This window comes from Oculina patagonica, chromosome 4 (genome assembly GCF_052425735.1).
Source record: "Oculina patagonica isolate OP01 chromosome 4, crgOcupat, whole genome shotgun sequence".
Classification (NCBI taxonomy): Eukaryota; Metazoa; Cnidaria; class Anthozoa; order Scleractinia; family Oculinidae; genus Oculina; species Oculina patagonica.
This window is the reverse complement of record NC_135761.1, coordinates 46978470-47002386: the sequence shown is the minus strand read 5'-3', so window position 1 is coordinate 47002386 and position 23917 is coordinate 46978470. Positions and strand designations below refer to the sequence as shown.

Sequence of the window (23917 nt, the reverse complement as noted above, 5' to 3'; positions counted from 1 at the left end):
TATTTTATTTGTTAGTGTTTCCTTTTATCACTGATGTAATTTTTTTAAGTAAATTTCACTTTTTAATAATATTCTTGGCGCTATATAAATCTTTTATTATTATTATTATTATTATTATTATTATTATTATTATTATTATTATTATTATTGTATTGCCCTAACTTATGCCCCAATGTGGCCAAAAGCAGAATTTTTTCATTTGTGTTTTTCATGACGTTTTTGTGGGATAAATGGCCGTTCCATTTCAGCCCAGTACCCAGGCGTTCTCTCCGAGTGCTGTCCGGTGACGTCCTGGGCTTGGTCAAATGACAGAAGTATACAAAAGAAACAAGAAAAGTACTTCAAAGATAGGGTTTTAATTTTCACAGTTGAAAGTTTCACACATTACCGGTATCCTGAAGATTTACTAAGTTTTTTGGAGCTTTTCTAAAACAGTTATACGTGTTTGAAAATAGTGGCATGCGGACTTGTCGGTGCCATTTGTCAAAGCACTTTGTCACGGATGCCGTGCGGAACATTTAAAAAGTAAAAACACTCGTTTACCTGAGGATGGGGGAATATGTTTACACTCAGCAACTATTTCATCTATCTTTGCTCATACCACCACTTCAATATGAACGAAATTCACCCAAAATAGAAAGAAAAGCTACGTGAGACGTTTGACCGCGGTAGGGGTGACGTCACTGTGTTAATGTGGCTGGTAACGATTTCCAGCACTTTCCAGCTCTTATACTTTGAAGGGTCAGTACTACAAATCTTTATCAGTTGATGCTGCAATAATGGTATGAAATTAATGCTCAATGATTGGTAAATATGTTGTGTGTTTTTTCATGAAATCACTGGTTTCTATAGCAACAGTATAACCTGTTAAAACCACCCTTACTTTTGGCTTTGAGTGCTTATAACTCAAAAACGAGCTCGGTGACCCCCATTTTTTATTATTGAATAATGATCAGTATGTAAAGATACAACTTTTTGCAAAGTTAAAAAAATTTCTACGAAGCGTTTTCAGAGCCACCTTAAATCTCATTACTCCTATCAATAAGGCACGTGACAGCCTGATCCAATCACAGCTCGTTGTTTTAAAACAGACAGCTGATAATGAACATTAAACTGCTATGGGTTTCATTACGTGTAAAACATTTTGTCATCTAAAAAAACATTATCCACGTTACTCGATCATTGAGTACTACGAAATAAAGTAAAATACGATTAATTTTGTGACAACTGACACTTTATTTTCTGTCGTGCAATTCAATGTTACATCCTCTAAAGAGATACTAATTATATAATAAATCATTTTTTCTCGTGTTCTCAGTTATCAAGTACACAAAACATGCAAAAAAATCTTACTGGGTTTAAATACGTTATATACAAAAAAAAAACCTTTAAATTTCTGTGAAACTGTCAAAAAAGGTCGAGGAAACAATATCTCATGATCAGTAACAGGAACTGTTTTCGTGTCAAATATTCAGCATAAATGTAAGTGTATTAAATCAGTACCAATCATCGGAAAAAGTTAATCGAAATAATGAAATCCTTGTGTGCAGTTAACGCCTGAAAAAAGAACAAAAAAAACAGGGAAGTTAGTATCAGGGCAAATCCTGTTGATATAAAGTGCGATTAATCTAGCAAAATATCGAAAACTATTCTATCAGGGGCTAAGGAAAAAAAGTTTCATTCGTGAGGTTATTTTGGACAGATTTCGCTATCCGGCGGTCTGATACAGTATTTACCTCATTTTAATTATGAAATGTAAACCGATCCCCACCCAATAATTACATCAAGCTAACTGTCTAGCACAATTGTAACGAGTGCTTTTAATATGATTTTCATCCGTCTCGGGACACTAGGCAGCTTCTCTCACCGGTTAAAAAAACTAGTTGTTGAAGTTGCTAAATCGGGGAAATTCACACAGCAAAACGTGGAATTGAAATGATGTTCTCCTTTCTAGCTCATATTCTAGGTAATCGGAGAATATGGAAAACTCTGGAAATGGCCACCACCGACTCGTATTTAATTAAGTAATATTCGTTTACGTTGCGGCCATGGTGAATTTTTTAAAACACGTTCGGCTAATTATATACCGTTGCCTGGAACCGAGAAACTTTAGAAACGTTCGAATTATTCACGCCTTTTTATTTCTAGGGCCACTCAAGTCTCTTAGCAATAGGGGGCTTGGCACGAAGAACTAAGGGAGGAGCTGAGAACGAGAATTTTAGTGATTGTTCTCGGCAGGCTATTGGAATTTCCGAGAATTTACCGAACTTTCTCTCCAGTTCCAGTCCTCGCAATTCTCTCGGATCCAGATCTCGCTGTGAACGCGTCTCGCCAGATCAGAAATTCAGCATGTTAGTTTTAAAACTTTTGATTTTCTCTAACTTGATGCATAAACCCTTATGTGTGTCTGATGCTTGTAGTGTGTTTACACTCTGAATACTCACCTGAATAATGTGTACACAGAATATAATGCAAAAGCCACCGAGCCACACCCAACAGCTACCGCGGCATAGTCCTTGTATTCCCATTTGCGGTGAGATTCCTCTTCCTCAATACTTGAAAAGATACTTTCCTCCGCTTGGTGCTCCCCAAGCGAACAAGTTGGAACAGGCAATTTGCAAACGTACTTCATAAATCCTAACTCTTGAGTTTGTGCCGCATTCTCGATCGTTATGCTGAAGACAATGCAATCGTGTCCTAATCCTGTTTCCTCTTGCGTGACACTTGACTCTATTTCTTCTTCTTTTCTCGCCTGCTCCTGGTCCGACAATCTTCTTAACTCATTTGCAAACCCTCCTGCCATCATATAATGAGCTTTCACCGTCTGCCTCGCGTCCTCTGCCATTTCGTTTGAATAAAACACGCTTTCATCATCAAATGTCCTTTTCATAGTTTCTTTATATCCTCCGGTAGGTAGACAAAGCGGCCTCGTGCTCTTTTCAGTTAACCCTTTTATCTTCGGATAGACAAAGCCCTCGTAATCTTCATCAAATTGTCTCTTTGCAACGCAGGGAGCAAACATTGAGGTTATCATCTCCGTCATGTCCTCAACCCGTTCCTTTGGCATAGAACCATTCTTTACTTTAGCTTTCTTCGGTTTTTTCTTGAACTTTACGGTCGGTTTACTCTTATTCGCGGTCTTTCCTGAGGGAAATACAGAAAATTATTACCTTATTCAGTCTTGATCATTATTTCCTGCCCTGTACAAACAGAATTTTACGTTATCGTTTACTCGTTACCCTCCGGATAGATTCGGCTCTCGAGGAGTTCAATTCACGTTGCTCCCGAATAGAGAGCCTGCTCGCAGGCTAGAAAGACTGGGGAGAAATGATATCAAGGAGAAGGTTGCGGGGCAGGATGGGAAGGGCGAAAAAAAGTTTTCGTTCGGCCTTTTTTTGATGCAAAGCGTTCTAGCCAAATCCGTCTCAGCAATGACTGAGACCGAGTCTGGGTCCAACCAATAAGGAAGCAAGAACTATCCTACAACTTATCTAACGAGCTAATCTGTGTAGAGACCCCGCCTAGACACGGGGACAAAAATAATCTTGTCTAAAAGAAAATTCAATGACTACCACCTTACTTACCAAAACCTTTCAAGACGAATGCTTGTAACGGCTTAAAATCATCTGTTTTGACTGCTAAGATTTCTTCTACAGTAAAAACTGGTCCACGTTTGTTGGAGAAAATCTTGCCAGCTTTAAAATCCAAACGCACTGAAACCGAAGAAACACAGCAAGTACAATAAACATTGCGTTAATGTTGCGAAGAAAAGATAAATGGTCGTTTGGTCGCATCAGAAAAAGTCAAACTAAAACTTCGGTGCAAAGGGCAAGAATATGGCAGTGTGCACGAAATGTGAAACACGCTTCAAAGCACGTGACATGGGTGACAGCATTACATGACAATGGTGGCGTAATTTGAGCTCGTCCCATAAGCATGAAATACAACTTGAATTTTTTGAGTAACACCAGAGAGTTTGATGTTAATCCATCGAGACCAGAAAACCAACAACAATTTCAATCAATATTTGCTCTACTTAACAGCAAATCGATAAGTAGTAAAAAAAATCGAAACTCACGCATATCATGTAGAACGAACCAGATCGCCATTTCCAGTTTGAAGTCCCTCAGTTTAATTAACATTCCCTGCACGACCCTCATAGGTGCAAGGTTTTTACCGCGCGTCAACGACCTAGTAGCCTCAACCTTTAATTCTACAAGAGAAAGCAAAAAAAGCATTCTTTCTTTTCGACTTGTCAACTTGTGTTTGAAGTGTTGTGTTTGTGTCACAAACATTTGTCCTATCTGAATTACTCCTCTATGTAAAGCGAAATATAACATTAGTGTTAGTAACGCTCAATACCCGTTTTTGTATTTTTTTTTTTTTTTGGTTGGTTGACTGTTGTTTGCTTTTTATCTTCGTTTGTTAGCCGGCTTGATGGTTATCTGTTTAGTTGGTTGTTTGTTTGGTCGGTTGGTCGGAAAGTTGGTCTGGTCGGTTACGGGTTGGTAGGATGGTTCGTTCGTTCGTTCGGTCGGTCGGTCGGTCGGTTGGCTGGCTGGTTAGCCGGTCGAGTGGTTGGTTAGTTGTTTGATCGGTTGGCCGGTTGCCGTGTTTGATGGGTCTTTGATCGGTTGGCCGGTTGTTTGGTTGGTTGGTTATTTGGTTGTTAGAATGGCGATCATGAGAGGGGTTGGTGAAATATGAACTCACGACGGCAGGTAAGGCAGGTACTCCTCATTGTTTTAGGTTAAGTACACAGTCATTTTAAGACTGCCCTATCCCTAACACTTACTTCTAGAATTATGCATCAGCTCTCTGATCGAGTTCATGAGCTCATTGTTGAAGCGTCCACGTAAAACACGGTTTGGTTTGTTTCTCCACATTACACATGTAATAAACATGTGCAGTACACATAAAACACACACCAGAGTGTGCATGATAACCCTTATTTCAGGTGCTCCATCAAATGCGAACAATCCTGAAAGAAAGAATAGCAAAAGACTGAGATAAACATTAGAGTGAGCCTTGACAAGTACGAGAGAGTTCTGCATTTTAATCTTTGCAAACATAACTTCTCGTAATGCGCCTGAGAAAAAGTTTAGATTCTACATGCGCGCGAAAGAAAAAAAAAACAACAACAACAACAACAACTCTCGCATGCACTCTTTCAAGCGATTTTCATGACAACACACGTTGTTGTCGCTTTTTGAAACTATCGCGTGTGTAGGCTTACTATACCAGCTAGAGCACAAGGAAATATCTAGAACAATGGCTCTTTGATGGAAAAACGTTAACCTTTTGACGTATTGAATTTGGAGGAGCCAGCCGAGAATCTTTGTGCAAGTCAGATGAATACTCAGAAAACAGTTAAGTAAGCTTAAAAAACCGTTTTTTACGCGCTCTTAATACGTTACCGATTTTTGAATCTCTCCAGTAGAGTCTGAATCCAACCATTGAATTTTCCTCGCATAACAGTGGTCCAAAGACGACCAAAAGACAGAGTAAAATCACCATTTTCATCTTGATCAATCTCCGTGGATTCTGCTCAAATACTGTTCAATTTCTTTTGTTGACGTCATAAATTGCGCGCGCTTTAACGAACTGGCAGAATTCTAGCTCGCGCGCTATGTCGATTAGAGTATAAACCATGAGATAAGGGAGCAGGGATTGCGCATTGCCGAGAGCGCTCGCCTCCCACCAAACCCTTGCAGTGAAACCACCGCTTAAAAGTCCGTGGTTCCACTCGAGTTTTGAACATTTTATGACGCCATTTTAATGGCCTAACATGAAGAAATCTGATCTTTTTTTACAATGAAACAGAAATTGGCACAGCGCTTTACATAGTTATATGCGAACAGAAAAAAAAAACACTTTTAAATGTTAACTATTGCCGCAGGTGAAGGTTTTCCATGGTAATTAATTACTCTTGAATGTTTCCTATATAATAATGCGGACAAGTTTAACCAACATCTCCAGGACTGCACTAACGTGGGCACCTGAAGGTAAAAGGAGGCGAGGCCGGCCAAGAAAAACGTGGAGAAGAACCGTGGAGACAGAAAGAAACCGGCTGGGTTGGCGTTCGTGGGGGGGGGGGGGGGGGTAGCTATCGCATCGGCGGCGAACCGGGATGGATGGCGCGGTTTTCTGGCCGGCCTCAAGAGTCCTCATGGGCCCGATGAGGATAAGAAGCCTAAGAAGTTTCCTATATAATGACAGGCCGTTTACTATAAAGTAAACATTTAAAACAAATACACAACCAGCACGAGCGTCTGTTAAATGACCAAAACGGTCAAAGTTGTTTGCATCAAATAGCCAGACTGTACAGACTAGACGATTGGTTAGACATTTTTTAGTTTGTTATAGCAATAGCTTATCGATTCTGGCAGCTCGCCACGGATTCCCATTGAAATATCCCATTAACTCTTCTTGTCGTGTAATCGGATTTCAAAACTAAAAAGAACACTACAGCAATTTGATTTTAATTTGAGCAACGAATAGATCACGTATCTGACAGTCATTTTCCACTCTTATCATAAAAATGTATGATCGAGTGAGAGTTTCTGACGAGATAAGTTTAATGTGCACTGTACCGTGTACTTAGTGCTAAAAAAATCGATAAACTATCGATTATTTACTTGGTAAGTTGAATATTTATTTGACCCCGATAACTCGAAACCCCGCTAACTCGAACTGTTTCTCGTTTCCCTTCAGCAGAGTTCAAGTCAACGGGGTTCTACTCTAGTTCTTGACGATTAATAACCATCCCCGTTTCAAAAGAAAAACTAGTTAACAATTATTCCGCGATCGTGCGTTGGATATGAGATAGTAGGCTATTACGATCTCATATCCAACAAGCGCGAGTGGAATACCGTATTTACTCGAATAAGCGCCGCGGCGCTTATTAAATTTTTCGCGCCTCAAGTTCGACGCTTATTCAAGGGCGGCGCTAATTTGAGGGCGGCGCTTATTTAAAATTTGGACGGCTCAAAAATCTTATCTTTTACAGTTATTGTAAATAGTGTCTTTTGATTGTCATTATTTGTCAACAGAAGTGGCGCTAGCTGCCTTGGCAAAGTTTGCGGCGTTCACAACATTCACGGAACTACGTATTGTAAGAATGTTGAATAGAAATACAAAATGGGCAAGCCGTAAAAGAATCACTTTGAACTTCAAAACATCGCTCATATTTTGAAGAGACTGTTGACGTCATTCAGCGGCTTAAGAAAATGAAAACGGAAGGTATCGGGAGCTTCAGAAATGCATCAAGGACAAATTTGAATTCTGCCGAGTAGAAATCATTGTATAATGTATAATTTCTTACGTAATTTCTCCTAAAATGTTCATGGTTCGTACGCGTCTTAAAACCCTTGAGTTCTTGGAGTTTGATTTCAAGGCCTTGAAATTACTTGAAATTGGTTTTCGGTACTTGAAAGTCCTTGATTTTTTATTTAACGTCAAAAGGCTTCAAGGCAATGAGAAGACCGCCAAAATAAGCGATTTTTTTAGTTCTTCAGCAAGCACATCAACGGCACAACAGATTGGAAATCGTTGATTTGGGGTAAATTTCATGTAAAAAAGTCTTTGAAATTTCCAAGAAGGGTCCTGGAAAGTTCTTAAAAAGTCCTTGAATTTTTGGCCTGAAAAAGTGTACGAACCCTGATTTATGTTGCAAACAAAAAAGGTGTGAAATAACCCGAATGAACCAGGGAAAATTCATGATGTTAAATCCAATTCTCCAAACTTGTCCTATAAGAAATGTACTGAAACAAGCAAAGAGAACTGGAATGTTGACATCATGACTTAACTTGCTAAAAGAAACTTGTCATCAGTACCTGGTTGCTCAAAGAGTGGATAACCATATGCAGGGGATTTGCTGCTGTGACGGTAGATGAAACGTCTGCATTAAACAGTCATACTTTAGCCCTGGCCAAACGTAAGCGTAAGTGGTTGCAAGTAGTCGCTAGTTAAACTCGCGTTCAGGCGCGTTGTCTGGCCAAACGGACTCGAGAGTTTACTCGCAAGTGCACGCAAGTTTTAAAAAAAAAACATTTCAATGCTACTGCGCGCGCTGCAATTCATGATCAGTACTTGAAGTGAACAGCAAGATTTGCGTTGACTGAAACGGTGAAAAACTTGCGTTACTTGCTTGCAAATTTGATCTCGACCATGTCATCGCAGGTGCACGCAAGTCCTGGCCAAACGGAGACGCCATTGTTGAAAACTTACGTCCACTTGCGTCTCCGTTTGGCCAGGCCTTTATAGAAGAATTTTTCCTGAAGAGTGATTATCTGCTGTTTGAGCTACGGGGGCCAAATTTGTATTTATAAAAAGTTTTGATTGGTTTCAAGTTAGGGCATGGGTAATGGGGCTAATGGGTAATGTTTTCATTCGTGGTTTACATGACGTATGAGAAAATGTGGTTTTCTGGAAGTCGTTCAATCTCAGCCCAGTCTCCAGGCGTTCTCTCCCAGTGCTGCGCGGTAACTTCACCGTTCACGATAGTTTCCAGATTCCCCCGAGCCGAGAACGCTTGAGAACTCAAATGGTTAGTACATCATGAATGTCACATTCGTAGCATTAGGGTGTTTACGCAGCCACAAAGGCGAGGCCAAGGACAAAGTCGATTAAAGATTTGTTTATAGCGGACTGAGTATAAAGGTAATTTAACAGACTTCCAGTAAGGCAGCTTTGCGGCGATACAATACGATTTCGCGCCTTACCATACAATTTTCATAATTTCAACTCATCGAAAATGGCGGATTACTTGGATTGCAAGGTGTGGCTGACTAGGGTCCTTTAACGTAAGGGAAGTTTTTTGAGTTTTTCATGAAAAATACGGCATTTGTGGTTTAGCTTCCTTATAGTATTCAAAGTGAAGATGGGACAAATCTCGTACTTAGAGCAAGTGGAGCTTTGGTAAATCGGGGATAAGCTTAAATTTAATTAAAATATAGAGAAAATGTTATTAAATTTATTGTTATTGTACAAAGTACTTGATATCGGCAGTAAAATTAAATCGAAAGGGAAAAAAATATGAGTGGGAGGCCTTGAAATGATATTTTAGTTATTACTTAAATAAGCACTATTAGTTCCACTTATAATGTAGTTGTTTAATTTATTTTTAGGAAGGGTTGGTTTGGTAGTTTGGAACAAAATTTATTTATATGTAATTGAAGAATAAAAGGTATGCGCTTTGGGTTCTTTTGTTGTCTGGTATTTAAAGCTTGAAATTCAATGCTGTGCATTTCGGTCAACCGTTTGATCGGTATTTGAACATAGCTTTCTTCGAACACCCGTGGGGGGGGGGGGGGAATAATCAGGGCGAGACGAAGATAAATCGGGAGAGATCGGCACGATGAAAATTCCCCCATTCTGAACTTTGGTCGCGCCGATCTTACTTGGTTTGTTTGTGTTAGTCTTGCCTGAGTCGTGACGTCACTCGCGAGTTTCGCTACTTTTTGGCTGGTCAAAAGCACGTCACTAACCACAAAGCATTTACACCTCAACTAATATAAATAGGCCACGTCACAACCTGGTCCAGTCACAGCTCGTTTCTCAACAGACAGCTGACAATGGATATTAAACTGCTATGGGTTACCTTACATGGGAAACATTTTGTTACCTAGATAAAATATTAACCACGTTACTCGATCGTTAAGTACTATAGAATAAAGTAAAATGCGATTTTACGACAACTGACATTTTATTAATTTTCTTTGGTGCAATTTAATGTTACATCCTCTAAAGAAATGCTAATTGCAGAGTAAATCATTCTTTTTTCTCGTGTTCGTATTTACCAAGTACACAAAACTCCCAAAAATATTTTATTGGTTTTAAGCTATATAGAAAAAACCTTTAAAAATTGTTTTGAAGCTGCCAAAAAAGGCCGAGGAAGCGGTCATGATCAGTAACAAGTTAAAAACGTTTTTCGTCTCAAGTATTCAGCATGAAATGTATTAAAATACCAAACATAAAAGGTAAAAGAGGAAATCCTTGTGTGCAGTTAACGCCTGAAAAAGGGGAAAAAAACAGAGAAGTTAGTATCGGGCACGTCCTGTTGATATATAAAGGATAATACATGGTTACGCGGAGATATGAAATTATATTCGATTGTTCAAATCGATAGCTAATGCACGAGTGAGCGCAGCGAGCGAGTGAGATATTGGTTTTGAACACGAGAAGATAAATTTCATATATCCAAGCAATCATGTATTATTCTGTTTATTATATAAACCTACTAATTAAGATGTTTTTTACGATTTTCCGAAGATTTTCAAAATGTTGTCCGAAGGTCGTACGAATGATTCTAAACATTTTCCGGAAATTTCTAGAAATTTTCGAAGATTGCCGAGGAAGATCCAAAGATGTTTCGACTTATTATCGATAAACTTTGGCTCATTGAACATTGAAACATGGCAAAGTCTACGAGCTGATTGGTCAAAAATGAAATCACACATGTGTGTCCATTCGGATTTTATTTTGGACAGGTTTCAGTTTGATATACAGTAAAAACCCGCGTGTAAGAACCTAGGCATTTAAGAACCTTCTGGCAGAAATTTGCTTTTATAATACCCCAAAATATAAGAACCTGTTTAGCCAAAAAATTCCTACAGGTTCTTATATGCAGGGTTTAACTATTTAAATTATATATGTTTTTTTACCAAAAACCAGAAAGGAAATGTTACTGGGGTATATACAGTATGTTGTTGGACTTTTGGCAACATGGGTACATTAATAAATATTTATAATGAAGAACAGACCAGATTTTATACTATTTTCTGATAATCAACAACGATGTCTACTCTGTAGAATTTAAGAACCTGATTAAGAACCTACTTAAGTACTCCATAATACAAGAACCTGTTTTGCCAAACTCTGAAAAAAGTAGGTTCTTACACGCGTTTTTTTACTGTAGTATTTCCGTCATTTATTTACGAATCGTAAACCCATCTCTCCGCCCTAATAATTACCTCTGTCTAGAACAATTATAACGGGAGTTTTTAATATGAGCCTCTGGCTCGGGAGACTAGGCAGCTATTAGACGTTGAAAGAATTAGTTGTTGAAGTTGCTAAATCGGGAGAATTCACACGGCAAAACGTCGAATTGGAAATAATGTTCACCTTACAAGAGTATGGAAATGGCCTCCTCTCACATTGAATAAAAGCCAATTGCAATAGACGTGTGACAGATAAATAAAGTAATATTCCTTTGCGTTGCGCCCATGGTGAGTTTTAACAAGTTCAGCTAATACGTTGCCTGGAACCGAGAAACTTAAGAAAGTGTTCACATTATTCTCGCCTTCTTGTTTCCAAGGCCACTCGAATCTCTAAGCTAGAGGGAACTTAGTTCAAAGAACTATTAAAGGGTCGAACTAGGACGAGAATTATTAAATGATCTCGGCGCACTATCGAAAGTTCCGAGAATTCACCGAATTTTCTCCAAAGTCTAAAACCTCGCAATTTCCTCGGTTTCAGTTCTCGCTGTTAACGCGCCCCGCCCGAAATGAAGCATGTAAGTTTAAAACTTCGATTTTCTCTAATTTGATGTAAGACCCCTGTGTGTGTCTGATGCCTGTAAGAAGGAGTTAATAATAAAGTGTGTTTACACTCTGAATACTCACCTAAATAATGTGTACACAGAATATAATGCAAAAGCCACCGTGCCACACCCAACAGCGACCGCGGCATAGTCCTTGTATTCCCATTTGCGGTGAGATTCCTCTTCCTCAATACTTGAAAAGATACTTTCTGCTTGTATCTCCCCAAGCGAACAAGTTGGAACAGGCAACTTGCAAACGTACTTCATAAATCCTAACTCTTGAGTTTGTGCCGCATTCTCGATCGTTATGCTGAAAACAATGCAATCGTGTCCTAATCCTGTTTCCTCTTGCGTGACACTTGACTCTATTTCTTCTTCTTTTCTCGCCTGCTCCTGGTCCGACAATCTTCTTAACTCATTTGCAAACCCTCCTGCCATCATATAATGAGCTTTAACCATCTGCCTCGCGTCCTCTGCCATTTCGTTTGAACAAAAGAAGCTTTCATCATCAAATGTCCTTTGCATAGTTTCTTCATATCCTCCGGGAGGTAGACAAAGTGGCCTCGTGCTCTTTTCAGTTAACCCTTTTATCTTCGGGTAGACAAAGCCCTCGTAATCTTCATCAAATTGTCTCTTTGCAACGCAGGGAGCAAACATTGAGGTTATCATCTCCGTCATGTCCTCAACCCGTTCCTTTGGCATAGAACCATTCTTTACTTTAGCTTTCTTCGGTTTTTTCTTGAACTTTACGGTCGGTTTACTCTTATTCGCGGTCTTTCCTGAGGGAAATACAGAAAATTATTACCTTATTCAGTCTTGATCATTATTTCCTGCCCTGTACAAACAGAATTTTACGTTATTAGATTCGGCTCTCGAGGAGTTCAATTCACGTTGCCCCCGAATAGAGAGCCTGCTCGCAGGCTAGAGACTGGGGATAAATGATATCAAGGAGAAGGTTGCGGAGCAGCATGGGAAAGGCGAAAAAAAATTTCGTTCGGCCCTCTTTTGATGCAAAGCGTTCTAGCCAAATCCGTCTCAGCAATGACTGAGACCGAGTCTGGGTCCAACCAATAAGGAAGCAAGAACTATCCTACAACTTATCTAGCGTGCTAATCTGTGTAGAGACCCCGCCCAGACACGGGGACAAGAATTTTGTCCAAAAGAAAATTCAATGACTGCCACCTTACTTACCAAAACCTTTCAAGACGAATGCTTGTAACGGCTTAAAATCATCTGTTTTGACTGCTAAGATTTCTTCTACAGTAAAAACCGGTCCACGTTTGTTGGAGAAAATCTTGCCAGCTTTAAAATCCAAACGCACTAAAACCGAAGAAACAAAGGAAATACAATAAACATTGCGTTAATGTTGCGAAGAAAAGATAAATGGTCGTTTGGTCGCATCAGAAAAAGTCAAACTAAAACTTCGGTGCAAAGGGCAAGAATATGGCAGTGTGCACGAAATGTGAAACACGCTTCAAAGCACGTGACATGGGTGACAGCATTACATGACAATGGTGGCGTAATTTGAGCTCGTCCCGTAAGCATGAAATACAACTTGAATTTTAACGGAGTAACATCAGAGAGTTTGATGCTAACCCATCGAGACCAGAAAACCAACAACAATTTCAATCAATATGTGCTCTATTTAACAGCAAATCGATAAGTAGTAAAAAAAATTCGAAACTCACGCATATCATGTAGAACGAACCAGATCGCCATTTCCAGTTTGCAGTCCCTCAGTTTAATTAACATTCCCTGCACGACCCTCATAGGTGCAAGTTTTTTACCGCGCTTCAAGGACCTAGTAGCCTCAACCTTTAATTCTACAAGAGAAAGCAAAAAGTGCATTATTTCTTTTTGACTTGTCAACTTGTGTTTGAAGTGTTGTGTTGGTGTCACAAACATTTGTCCTATCTGAATTACTCCTCTATGTAAAGCGAAATATAACATTAGTGTTAGTAACGCTCAATACCCGTTTTTGTATTTTTTTGGTTGGTTGACTGTTGTTTGCTTCTTATCTTTGTTTGTTAGCCGGCTTGATGGTTATCTGTTTAGTTGGTTGTTTGTTTGGTCGGTTGGTCGGAAAGTTGGTCTGGTCGGTTACGGGTTGGTAGGATGGTTCGTTCGTTCGTTCGGTCGGTCGGTCGGTCGGTTGGCTGGCTGGTTGGCCGGTCGAGTGGTTGGTTAGTTGTTTGATCGGTTGGCCGGTTGCCGTGTTTGATGGGTCTTTGATCGGTTGGCCGGTTGTTTGGTTGGTTGGTTATTTGGTTGTTAGAATGGCGATCATGAGAGGGGTTGGTGAAATATGAACTCACGACGGCAGGTAAGGCAGGTACTCCTCATTGGTTTAGGTTAAGTACACAATCATTTTAAGACTGCCCTATCCCTAACACTTACTTCTAGAATTATGTATCCGCTCTCTGATCGAGTTCATGAGATCATTGTTGAAGCGTCCACGTAAAACACGTTTTGGTTTGTTTCTCCACATTACACATGTAATAAACATGTGCAGTACACATAAAACACACACCAGAGTGTGCATGATAACCCTTATTTCAGGTGCTCCATCAAATGCGAACAATCCTGAAAGAAAGAATAACAAAAGACTGAGATAAACATTAGAGTGAGCCTTGACAAGTATGAGAGAGTTCTGCATTTTAATCTTTGCAAACATAACTTCTCGTAATGCGCCTTAGAAAAAGTTTAGATTCTACATGCGCGCGAAAGAAAAAAAACAACAACAACAACAACTCTCGCATGCACGCTTTCAAGCGATTTTGACAACACACGTTGTTGTCGCTTTTTAAAACTATCGCGTGTGTAGGCTTACTATTCCATCTAAAACACAGTGAAAAGTCTAGAACAATGGCTGTTTGATGGAAAAACGTAAACCTTTTGACGTATTTAATTTGGAGAAGCCAGCCGAGAATCTTTGTGCACGTCAGATGAATACTCAGAAAACAGTTAAGTAAGCTTAAAAAACCGTTTTTTACGCGCTCTTAATACGTTACCTGTTTTTGAATCTCTCGAGCAGAGTCTGAATCCAACCATGGAATTTTCCTCGCATTCCAGTGGTCCAAGGACGACTAAAAGGCACAGTAAAATCACCATTTTCATCTTGATCAATCTCCGTGGATTCTGCTCAACTGTACTGTTCAATTTCCTTTGTTGACGTCATAAATTGCGCGCGCTTTACAGAACTGGTAGAATTCTAGCTCGTGCGCTTGTTTACTGGTCAAGAGCTATGTCGATTAGAGTATAAACCATGAAATGAGGGAGCAGGGATTGCGCAGTGGTGAGACCGCTCGCCCCCACCAAAACTTTAGTGAAACCACCGCCTAACGTAGCAGCGGGAAAGAACGTTGAGTTAAGCGGTAAAAACAAGTACAAGAGTACAAGTTCAAGGACATTTTTCAAGAAACATTCACGGGAGTGGCAAATAGAATTGTAAGTAGTGTGTTACAATAACACTAGGAGTTGCTGATAGCAAGTTAAGTGCTGCGAAGTGAGTTATAAGAATATTAATTATAATAGTAGGAGCGGAGCGGAAGGTCATAGGAATGTTTCGGATTTTTACATTTTCAGATGTGAAAGATATATTCTTTAATTTCTTAGCGTGTGAAATGCTAGTGACATTGAGAAAAGGAATCAATGTAACATAACAAAGCACGTGCAATTCGATTGCAAAGCCATCAGAAACACCAATTTATGACGTCAAAAAGCTCAAAGCTCGTTCCATTCTAGCGCGCGGTCATTATGAAAACGTTTTCATGGAGCCTTCGCAAATAATCTTTGTAGTTTTTGCTGTACATATTTCGCGCTCAAAGCACAGAAAGTAATTTTTTTCCTTAAATTAACTTAGTAATGGATAATTATGAACGCGAATTATAAGATGGCATCGTAAAGTCGTTATTCATCAGAGCTGGCGCATAAGGGATGGAAAGAACGTTTCCCCGGAACTATACTTGGCCATCTTGCTCAAGAGAGGTTTCTTGGGAAGCATTTACAAAGTACTGAACAGAAGCGCAAGCGGCAGCGCTTTAAAATTTAACTTCTTGCTCTTTAGCGAAAAGGACATCGCAAACGACAAACACCCGACAAACGCAGCTTCCACATTTTTCATGCCGCTGATCATACGTACTGCATGTACTTAAAATCATCGCCAGTGAAAAAGTCAAATCGAGTGTGTCGCCTATATAAAGCGTCCAGGCCCCGCGCGGACAGTCAAAAATAGTTCTGCTGCTTCGCAGCAATTATACTGTCGAGGTTAGGATTTCGAGAGCTTTTCGGCACGAATAAAGTTATATTTTTGTTCTTATTTATAGTTTGACTATTGTGTATTGTGGACGCGAAGACAAACACGATTCAGTACAGAAATTAAAGTCACAATTTCCCTGTATTGTGTGGCTTCAATAGCTCAGTTGGTAGAGCATCGCACCGGTATCGCGGAGGTCACGGGTTCGAATCCCGTTGAAGCCCTGAATTTTTTTTCAGGCTTCTTTATTCCAATTGCTTAAATTGGACACTCACTGCGATGATCATTTATCACTTTCATATCTATCCGCAGTTCATATATGAATTATTTCATATACATAACATCAAAGTAGAGCTAGTTTGACGACTGTACCAAGGTAATTACTGAAGTAGTAAACTGACGGAAACGTTGAATATTCATAACGAATTATATATACTAGTTATGCAACGCTTTCGAGTGGTATACTATGGAATATCCCACGAGTCACTTGTATTTTCTCGGTATACACACGAGCCTTTAGGCGAGTGTGTATACCAAGAAAATACAAGTGACAAGTGGGATATTCCATAGTATACCACGAGAAAGTGTTGTGTAACTATTTTATACCATGCCATAGAAAATACGCTTACTAAATCTCGTCGAGAATACAATCGCAGCGCACGGTGGGAAGGTTGGGTTGAATACCGTCGAATATACAACGGCTTTCCTGTATTCTGATTGGCTGTATTTTCTATGGTATGGTATAAAGAAGGGTATTAAATTTCGCGGCGTTATTTTTCGCGAGAACCTTTTTTCGCGGGTCTTAAATTTCGCGATTTTTTTGAAAATCGCGAAAATTAAGTCCCGCGAAAATAAGTAACAACAAGGTAATTCGGATTACGTTCGCTAGCCTTATCTTGGGTCGAACGCACTCTCCTAATCTCTGATTATTACTAGTTTAGTAGAGCTTGCAACCCTTGTAGCGAAATTCTCCATTTTAAACCAATTTCAACAAATTGACCATGATTGTCCCTAGTGAAACCTACGACTAGGCTAATTCATCAGTGCTCTTGAATGTCTTATTTTCCAGGAGTGTAGTATCTTTCGTACGCTTGTAATTATGACCCTCTAGTGCAACTATTTCTTTTTTTGGAGGGGGGGGGGAGGCTAGGGTTTGTTGTATTGTTCTCTTGTTCTTTTGAAGGGTATCCAGCCATTTAAAGCCCGATCATCATGTTTCTCTGGGGAGCCTCCTTTATCACAAACGGTTCAACCATGCCTACAGCAGTTATTTAGTTAATCAGTTAGTTTTTCATTTAAAGATTTTAATGATTCTTAGTTTTTATTTCCATTTTTACAGCTCAGCTATTTTATTTGTTTGTATTTCCTTTTATCACTGATTATTATTATTATTATTATTATTATTATTATTATTATTATTATTATTATTATTATTATTATTATTATTATTATATTGCCCTAACTTTAGCCCCAATGTGGCTAAAAGCAAATGTTTTTCGGCATTTGTGTTTTTCATGACGTTTTTGTGGGATAAATGGCCGTTCCATCTCAGCCCAGTACCCAGGCTTTCTCTCCGAGTGCTGTCCGGTGACGTCCTGGCCTTGGTCAAATGACAGAAGTATGCAAAAGAAACAAGAAAAGTACTTCAAAGATAAGGTTTTAATTTTCACAGTTGAAAGTTTCACACATTACCGGTATCCTGAGGATTAACTAAGTTTTTTGGAGCTTTACTAAAGCAGTTATACGTGTTTGAAAATAGCGGCATGCGGACTTGTCGGTGCCATTTGTCAAAGCACTTTGTCACGGATGCCGTGCAGAACATTTAAAAAGTAAAAACACTCGTTTACCTGAGGATGGGGGAATATGTTTACACTCAGCAACTATTTCATCTATCTTTGCTCATACCACCACTTCAATATGAACGAAATTCGCCCAAAATAGAAAGAAAAGCTACGCGAGACGTTTGACCGCGGTAGGGGTGACGTCACTGTGTTAATGTGGCTGGTAACGATTTCCAGCACTTTCCAGCTCTTATACTTTGAAGGATCAGTACTACAAATCTTTATCAGCTGATGCTACAATAATGGTATGAAATTAATGCCCAATGATTGGTAAATATGTTGTGTTTTTTTTCATGAAATCACTGGTTTCTATAGCAACAGTATAACCTGTTAAAAACACCCTTACTTTTGGCTTTGAATGCTTATAACTCAAAAACGAGCTCGGTGACCCCCATTTTTTATTATTGAATAATGATCAGTATGTAAAGATACAACTTTTTGCAAAGTTAAAAAAATTTCTACGAAGCGTTTTCAGAGCCACCTTAAATTTCATTACTCCTATCAATAAGGCACGTGACAGCCTGATCCAATCACAGCTCGTTGTTTTAAAACAGACAGCTGATAATGAACATTACACTGCTATGGGTTTCATTACGTGTAAAACATTTTGTCATCTAAATAAACATTATCCACGTTACTCGATCATTGAGTACTACAAAATAAAGTAAAATACGATTTTGTGACAACTGACACTTTATTTTCTGTCGTGCAATTCAATGTTACATCCTCTAAAGAAATACTAATTATCCACATCTCATGATCAGTAACAAGAACTGTTTTCGTGTCAAATATTCAGCATAAATGTAAGTGTATTAAATATCAATCATCGGAAAAAATTAAATCCTTGTGTGCAGTTAACGCCTGAAAAAAGAACAAAAAAAACAGGGAAGTTACTATTAGGGCAAATCCTGTTGATATAAAGTACGATTAATCTAGCAAAATATCGAAAACTATTCTATCAGGGGCTAAGGAAAAAAAGTTTCATTCGTGAGGTTATTTTGGACAGATTTCGCTATCCGGCGGTCTGATACAGTATTTACCCTATTTTAATCATGAAATGTAAACCGATCCCCACCCAATAATTACATCAAGCTAACTGTCTAGTACAATTGTAACGAGTGCTTTTAATATGATTGGCATCCGTCTCGGGACACTAGGCAGCTTCTCCCACGTTAAAAAAACTAGTTGTTGTAGTCGCTAAATCGGGGAAATTCACACAGCAAAACGTGGAATTGAAATGATGTTCTCCTTTCTAGCTCAAATATTCTAGGTAATCGGAGAATATGGAAACCTCTGGAAATGGCCACCACCGACTCGTATTTAATTAAGTAATATTCGTTTACGTTGCGGCCATGGTGAATTTTTAAAACACGTTCGGCTAATTATATACCGTTGCCTGGAACCGAGAAACTTTAGAAACGTTCGAATTATTCACGCCTTTTTATTTCTAGGGCCACTCAAGTCTCTTAGCAATAGGGGGCTTGGCACGAAGAACTAAGGGAGGAGCTGAGAACGAGAATTTTAGTGATTGTTCTCGGCAGGCTATTGGAAGTTCCGAGAATTTACCGAACTTTCTCTCCAGTTCCAGTCCTCGCAATTCTCTCGGATCCAGATCTCGCTGTTAACGCGCCCCGCCCGATCAAAAATGAAGCATGTAAGTTTTAAAACTTCGATTTTCTCTAATTTGATGTAAGACCCCTGTGTGTGTCTGATGCCTGTAAGAAGGAGTTAATAATAAAGTGTGTTTACACTCTGAATACTCACCTGAATAATGTGTACACAGAGTATAATGCAAAAGCCACCGTGCCACACCCAACAGCGACCGCGGCATAGTCCTTGTATTCCCATTTGCGGTGAGATTCATCTTCCTCAATACTTAAAATGATACTTTCCTCCGCTTGGTGCTCTCCAAGCGAACAAGTTGGAACAGGCAACTTGCAAACGTACTTCATAAATCCTAACTCTTGAGTTTGTGCCGCATTCTCGATCGTTATACTGAAGACGATGTGACTATGTCCTGATCCCGTTTCCTCTTGCGTGACACTTGACTCTATTTCTTCTTCTTTTCTCGCCTGCTCCTGGTCCGACAATCTTCTTAACTCATTTGCAAACCCTCCCGCCATCATATAATGAGCTTTAACCATCTGCCTCGCGTCCATTGCCATTTCATTTGAACAAAACACGCTTTCATCATCAAATGTCCTTTGCATAGTTTCTTTATATCCTCCGGGAGGTAGACAAAGCGGCCTCATGCTCTCTTCAGTTAACCTTTTTATCTTCGGATAGAGAAAGCCCTCGTAATCTTCATCAAATTCTCTCTTTGTAACGCAGGGAGCAAACATTGTGGTAATCATCTCCGCCATGTCCTCAACCCGTTCCTTTGGCATAGAACCATTCTTTACTTTAGCTTTCTTCGGTTTTTTCTTGCACTTTACGGCCGGTTTACTCTTCTTCGCGGTCTTTCCTGAGGGAAAATACACAAGAAAATTATTAGCTTTTTCAATCTTGATCATTATTTCCTGCCCTATACCCACAGAATTTAACGTTATCGTAAAATCTACAGTTTTATAGCAAAGTGGAGAAATGCGCGGGAAACCGTGCGTGCGGTAGTCACCGATTGGTTTTCACGCAAGTTATTTTCGGGAAAACCATAACCAAGGCACTCACAATGGCCAACAAGGACATGCCGCGTGAAAGGGACTGTGTCGCGGATTTTCGCTAAATTTAGACATGGGATATGACCATCAACTTCGTTGAAAATATAAAAATAACCTCTTAAAACAGTGAAGGAACATTTCAATAACTTACCAAATACAAAAGAAGGTACGGATGGCCAAAGGCGACGAAGATTTAAATGGATTGCGATACGGGTTTTTGAAATATTCTTGGGATGAACAGTTTTCAAAGTTAATCTCGTTTGCTTGTAACTTTAAATTATAACGCCCTGCAGACTAAATTGATTGCAATGAAGCTATGCTCTTGCCATTAAGATCGATAGAAGTAATTTCTTTGCGAGCTTGGGTTTATTGGTGAGTATTTGGCAAAAACTAATAAAATTAACATAACCCAGCCGTTACACAGTCCCTTTAAGCCTAGTTTTAACTGCCAAGGAGTCGGTGGCGCAAGCTTTTTTAATTTTTTTTTTTTGCTCTGAAATACTCATACAATCTGGTCCAACCAGAAAGAAAGCGAGACCTAACCTACAACTGGTCTAACGTGCCAATCTGTGTAGGCACAGAGGCGGGGACAAGAATTTTGTACAAAACAATAGACAAAAAAACGCTCAATGACTGCCACCTTACTTACCAAAACCTTTCAAGACGAATGCCTGTAACGGCTTAAAATCATCTGTTTTGACTGCTAAGATTTCATCTACAGTGAAAACGGGTCCACGTTTGTTGCAGAAAATCTTGCCAGCTTTAAAATCCAAACGCACTGAAACCGAAGAAACACAGGGAATACAGTTAATATTGTGTTAATACGGTAGTAAAAGTTTCCGGTTAAATGCCTCCGTGGTTTTAGGCCCATCTACCTGGAAACAAAAAAATGCATCCGGTTTTCAGCCACCCAGGATATAAAACTCCCTCTGCTGGATGACAGTACTGAACGGGGCAAATTGTTACTTTATTATGACTACATAAGCTTAAAAACGTATTACGCTCAACACTGCCGTGTTTTTTTTCGAAACGGTTTTTTTTTACCCCTCTTATAAGCCCTCCCGGATATAAACCCCTCCCTTTATAAGCCAAACCAAAACCCGCATGGCTGAATATTAAACACGGTTCAGAGCACTTGATTAGGTCACGTGTTAAATTAAAGAAATGCGTGACAGCATTACATGGCAATGATCACATTTTTCATTAAATGAGCGGAAGTTGAGCACGTCCCATAAGCATGAAATACAACTGGAATTTATCGGAATAACACCAGAGAGTTTGAAAGCCATCGAGACCAGTAAAACCAGCAAAATTCTCAATCAACATATGCTTTACTAAACAGCAAATCGATGAGAAGTAAAAAAATTCGAAACTCACGCATATCATGTAGAACGAACCAGATCAGCATTTCCAGTTTGCAGTCCCTCAGTTTAATTAACATTCCCTGCACGACCCCCATAGGTGCAAGGTTTTTACCGCGCTTCAAGGACCTAGTAGCCTCATCCTTTAATTCTACGAGAGAAAGCAAAATAACAGCGATTGCATTTTCGACTTGTCAACTGGTCTATATGAATGTGAAGCAAAATATAACGTAATTGTTTCGATCCTTTTGCTGAGTGGCAATGGCTGTTTTTGTTTGTTTTTGTTTGTTAGCCGACTAGATGTTCTTGCGTTTGTTTGTTTTCTTGTCTGTTTGTTTCTGTAGTTATTAATTATTTTTTGTTTGTTTGTTCTCTTGGTTGTGTGGTTGCTTGGTTGGTGGTTTGGTCGGTCGGTTGGTCGGTTACGGGTTGGTAGGTTGGTTGGTTGGTTCGTTGGTTCGTTTGTTCCTTCGGTCGGTCGGTCGGTCGGTCGGTCGGTCGGTCGGTCGGTCGGTCGTTGGTCGGTCGGTCCGCGCGCGCGCGGTCGGTGGTAGTCGTCGGTTGGTCGGTTGGTTGGTTAATAGATTTGTTGGTAGTTTGTTTTTTTGTTTTTGGTTGGTTGGCTGTTGTTTGCCCGTTTGTTTGTTAGAACTGCTGGATGGTTGTTTGTTTGGTCGTTTTTTTTTTCAGTGGTTGGCTGGCTGGTTGGTTGGTTGGTTGGTAAATTCATTTAGACAGGTGCAATCTATCATCCCGTATTGCTTTTGGGTACACAACCATTTTAAGACTGCCCTAACCCTAACACTTACTTCTAGAATTACGCATCAGCTCTCTGATCGAGTTCATGAGCTCATTGTTGAAGCGTCCACGTAAAACACGGTTTGGTTTGTTTCTCCACATTACACATGTAAAAAACATGTGTAGTACACATAAAACACACACCAGAGTGTGCATGATAACCCTTATTTCAGGTGCTCCATCAAATGCGAACAATCCTGAAAGAAAAGAATAACAAAAGACTAAGATAAACATTAGAGTAAACCTTGACAAGCACGAGAGAGTCCTGCACTCACATCATTGCGAACAAACATAACTTTTCGTAATGCGTCAAAGGTTTAGATTCTACATGCGCGCGCAAAAAACAACAACTCTCGCGTGCACTCTTTCGAGCGATTTTGACAACATCCGTTTTTGTCGCTTTTTGAAAGTATCGCGTGTGTAGGCTTACTACCATCTAGAGCACAGAGAAAAAATCTAGAATAGGCTGTTTGATGAAAAAACGTAAACCTTTTGCCGTATTGAATTTGGAGAAGCCAGCCGAAAATCTTTGTGCAAGTCAGATGAATACTCAGAAAACAGTTAAGTACGCTTAAAAAAACCCGTTTTTTTTACGCGCTACAAATACCTTACCGATTCTTGAATCTTTCCAGTAGAGTCTGAATCCAACCATTGAATTTTCCTCGCATAACAGTGGTCCGAAGACGACTAAAAGGCACAGTAAAATCACCATTTTCATCTTGATCAATCTCCGTGGATTTGACAGGATGAAGTCTGCTCAAATACTGTTCAATTTCCTTTGTTGACGTCATAAATTGCGCGCGCTTTACAGAACTGGCAGAATTCTACCGCGCGCGCTTATTGGTCAAGAGCTATGTCGATGAGAGTATAAACCATGAAATGAGGGAGCAGGGATTGCGAACTGGTGAGAGCGCTCGCCTCCCACCAAGACTTTGCAGTGAAACCACCGCCTAACGGTCCGTGGTTGCACTCGAGTTTTGAACATTTTATGGCGCCATTTTAATGGTCTAACATGAAGAAATCTGGCCTTTTTTTTAAAATCAGAAAATGGCGCACAGCTTTACATGGTCATATGCAAACAGAAGAAAACTTTTCGACGGTCAAAGTTAACTCGAGCCGGAAGGGGAAGATTTCCATGGTAATTAATAACTCTTGAATGCTTCCTGTAATGACATGCCGTTTACTATAAAGTAGACGTTCAAATCGGCTACACAACCAACAAGAGCGTCTATTAATAACCAAAATGGTCAAAGTTGTAGAGTGGACAGACTAGACGGTTGGTTAGACATTTTAAAGTTGGTTATAACAATTAGCTTATCGATAATTAAAAAGCCAGTGTATCAGATAAAGCAAGTTAATAAACTGTTAAGAAATAGCCCTCGACGATTAATTAGCTTCCCCTTCTCAAAAGAAAAACCAGTTAACAAATTGGATATGAGAAAGTAGATAGCCAGCGAGGCGCT

General features: G+C 39.6%; 2 protein-coding genes and 1 long non-coding RNA gene across 5 annotated transcripts in view; 1 reads left to right on the top strand and 2 right to left on the bottom strand.

Annotated features, from left to right (window-relative positions):
- The window catches only part of LOC144652696 (uncharacterized), a 33616-nt gene extending 11174 nt beyond the window's left edge, over positions 1-22442 (top strand). The window contains exons 2-3 of the long non-coding RNA XR_013570608.1: positions 22093-22169; positions 22211-22442. This is a non-coding gene — a long non-coding RNA (uncharacterized LOC144652696). The remainder of the gene's footprint in view (positions 1-22092; positions 22170-22210) is intronic.
- Positions 1167-23917, bottom strand: LOC144652583 (uncharacterized). 2 transcript variants are annotated; one of them, XM_078512643.1, is made up of 7 exons: positions 23067-23917; positions 22466-22651; positions 21673-21807; positions 20945-21073; positions 19403-20102; positions 18457-18499; positions 1167-1497 (listed from the first exon to the last, which is right to left on the bottom strand). In XM_078512643.1, exons 1-6 carry the CDS (start codon positions 23170-23172, stop codon positions 18493-18495), a joined length of 1263 nt encoding a protein of 420 aa, XP_078368769.1. In that variant the 5' UTR covers positions 23173-23917; the 3' UTR covers positions 1167-1497; positions 18457-18492. The 2 variants fall into 2 exon arrangements, with proteins under 2 accessions (XP_078368769.1, XP_078368768.1); XM_078512642.1 differs by lacking the exon at positions 1167-1497 and having other exon boundaries at positions 18375-18499; positions 23067-23910.
- Positions 1407-14674, bottom strand: LOC144652586 (uncharacterized). Of its 2 annotated transcripts, none has more exons than XM_078512645.1 (6): positions 5418-5544; positions 4796-4981; positions 4079-4213; positions 3585-3713; positions 2445-3144; positions 1407-1557 (listed from the first exon to the last, which is right to left on the bottom strand). In XM_078512645.1, exons 1-6 carry the CDS (start codon positions 5521-5523, stop codon positions 1551-1553), a joined length of 1263 nt encoding a protein of 420 aa, XP_078368771.1. In that variant the 5' UTR covers positions 5524-5544; the 3' UTR covers positions 1407-1550. The 2 variants fall into 2 exon arrangements, with proteins under 2 accessions (XP_078368771.1, XP_078368772.1); XM_078512646.1 differs by lacking the exons at positions 2445-3144; positions 3585-3713; positions 4079-4213; positions 4796-4981; positions 5418-5544 and adding exons at positions 11625-12321; positions 12734-12862; positions 13231-13365; positions 13940-14125; positions 14554-14674 and having other exon boundaries at positions 1430-1557.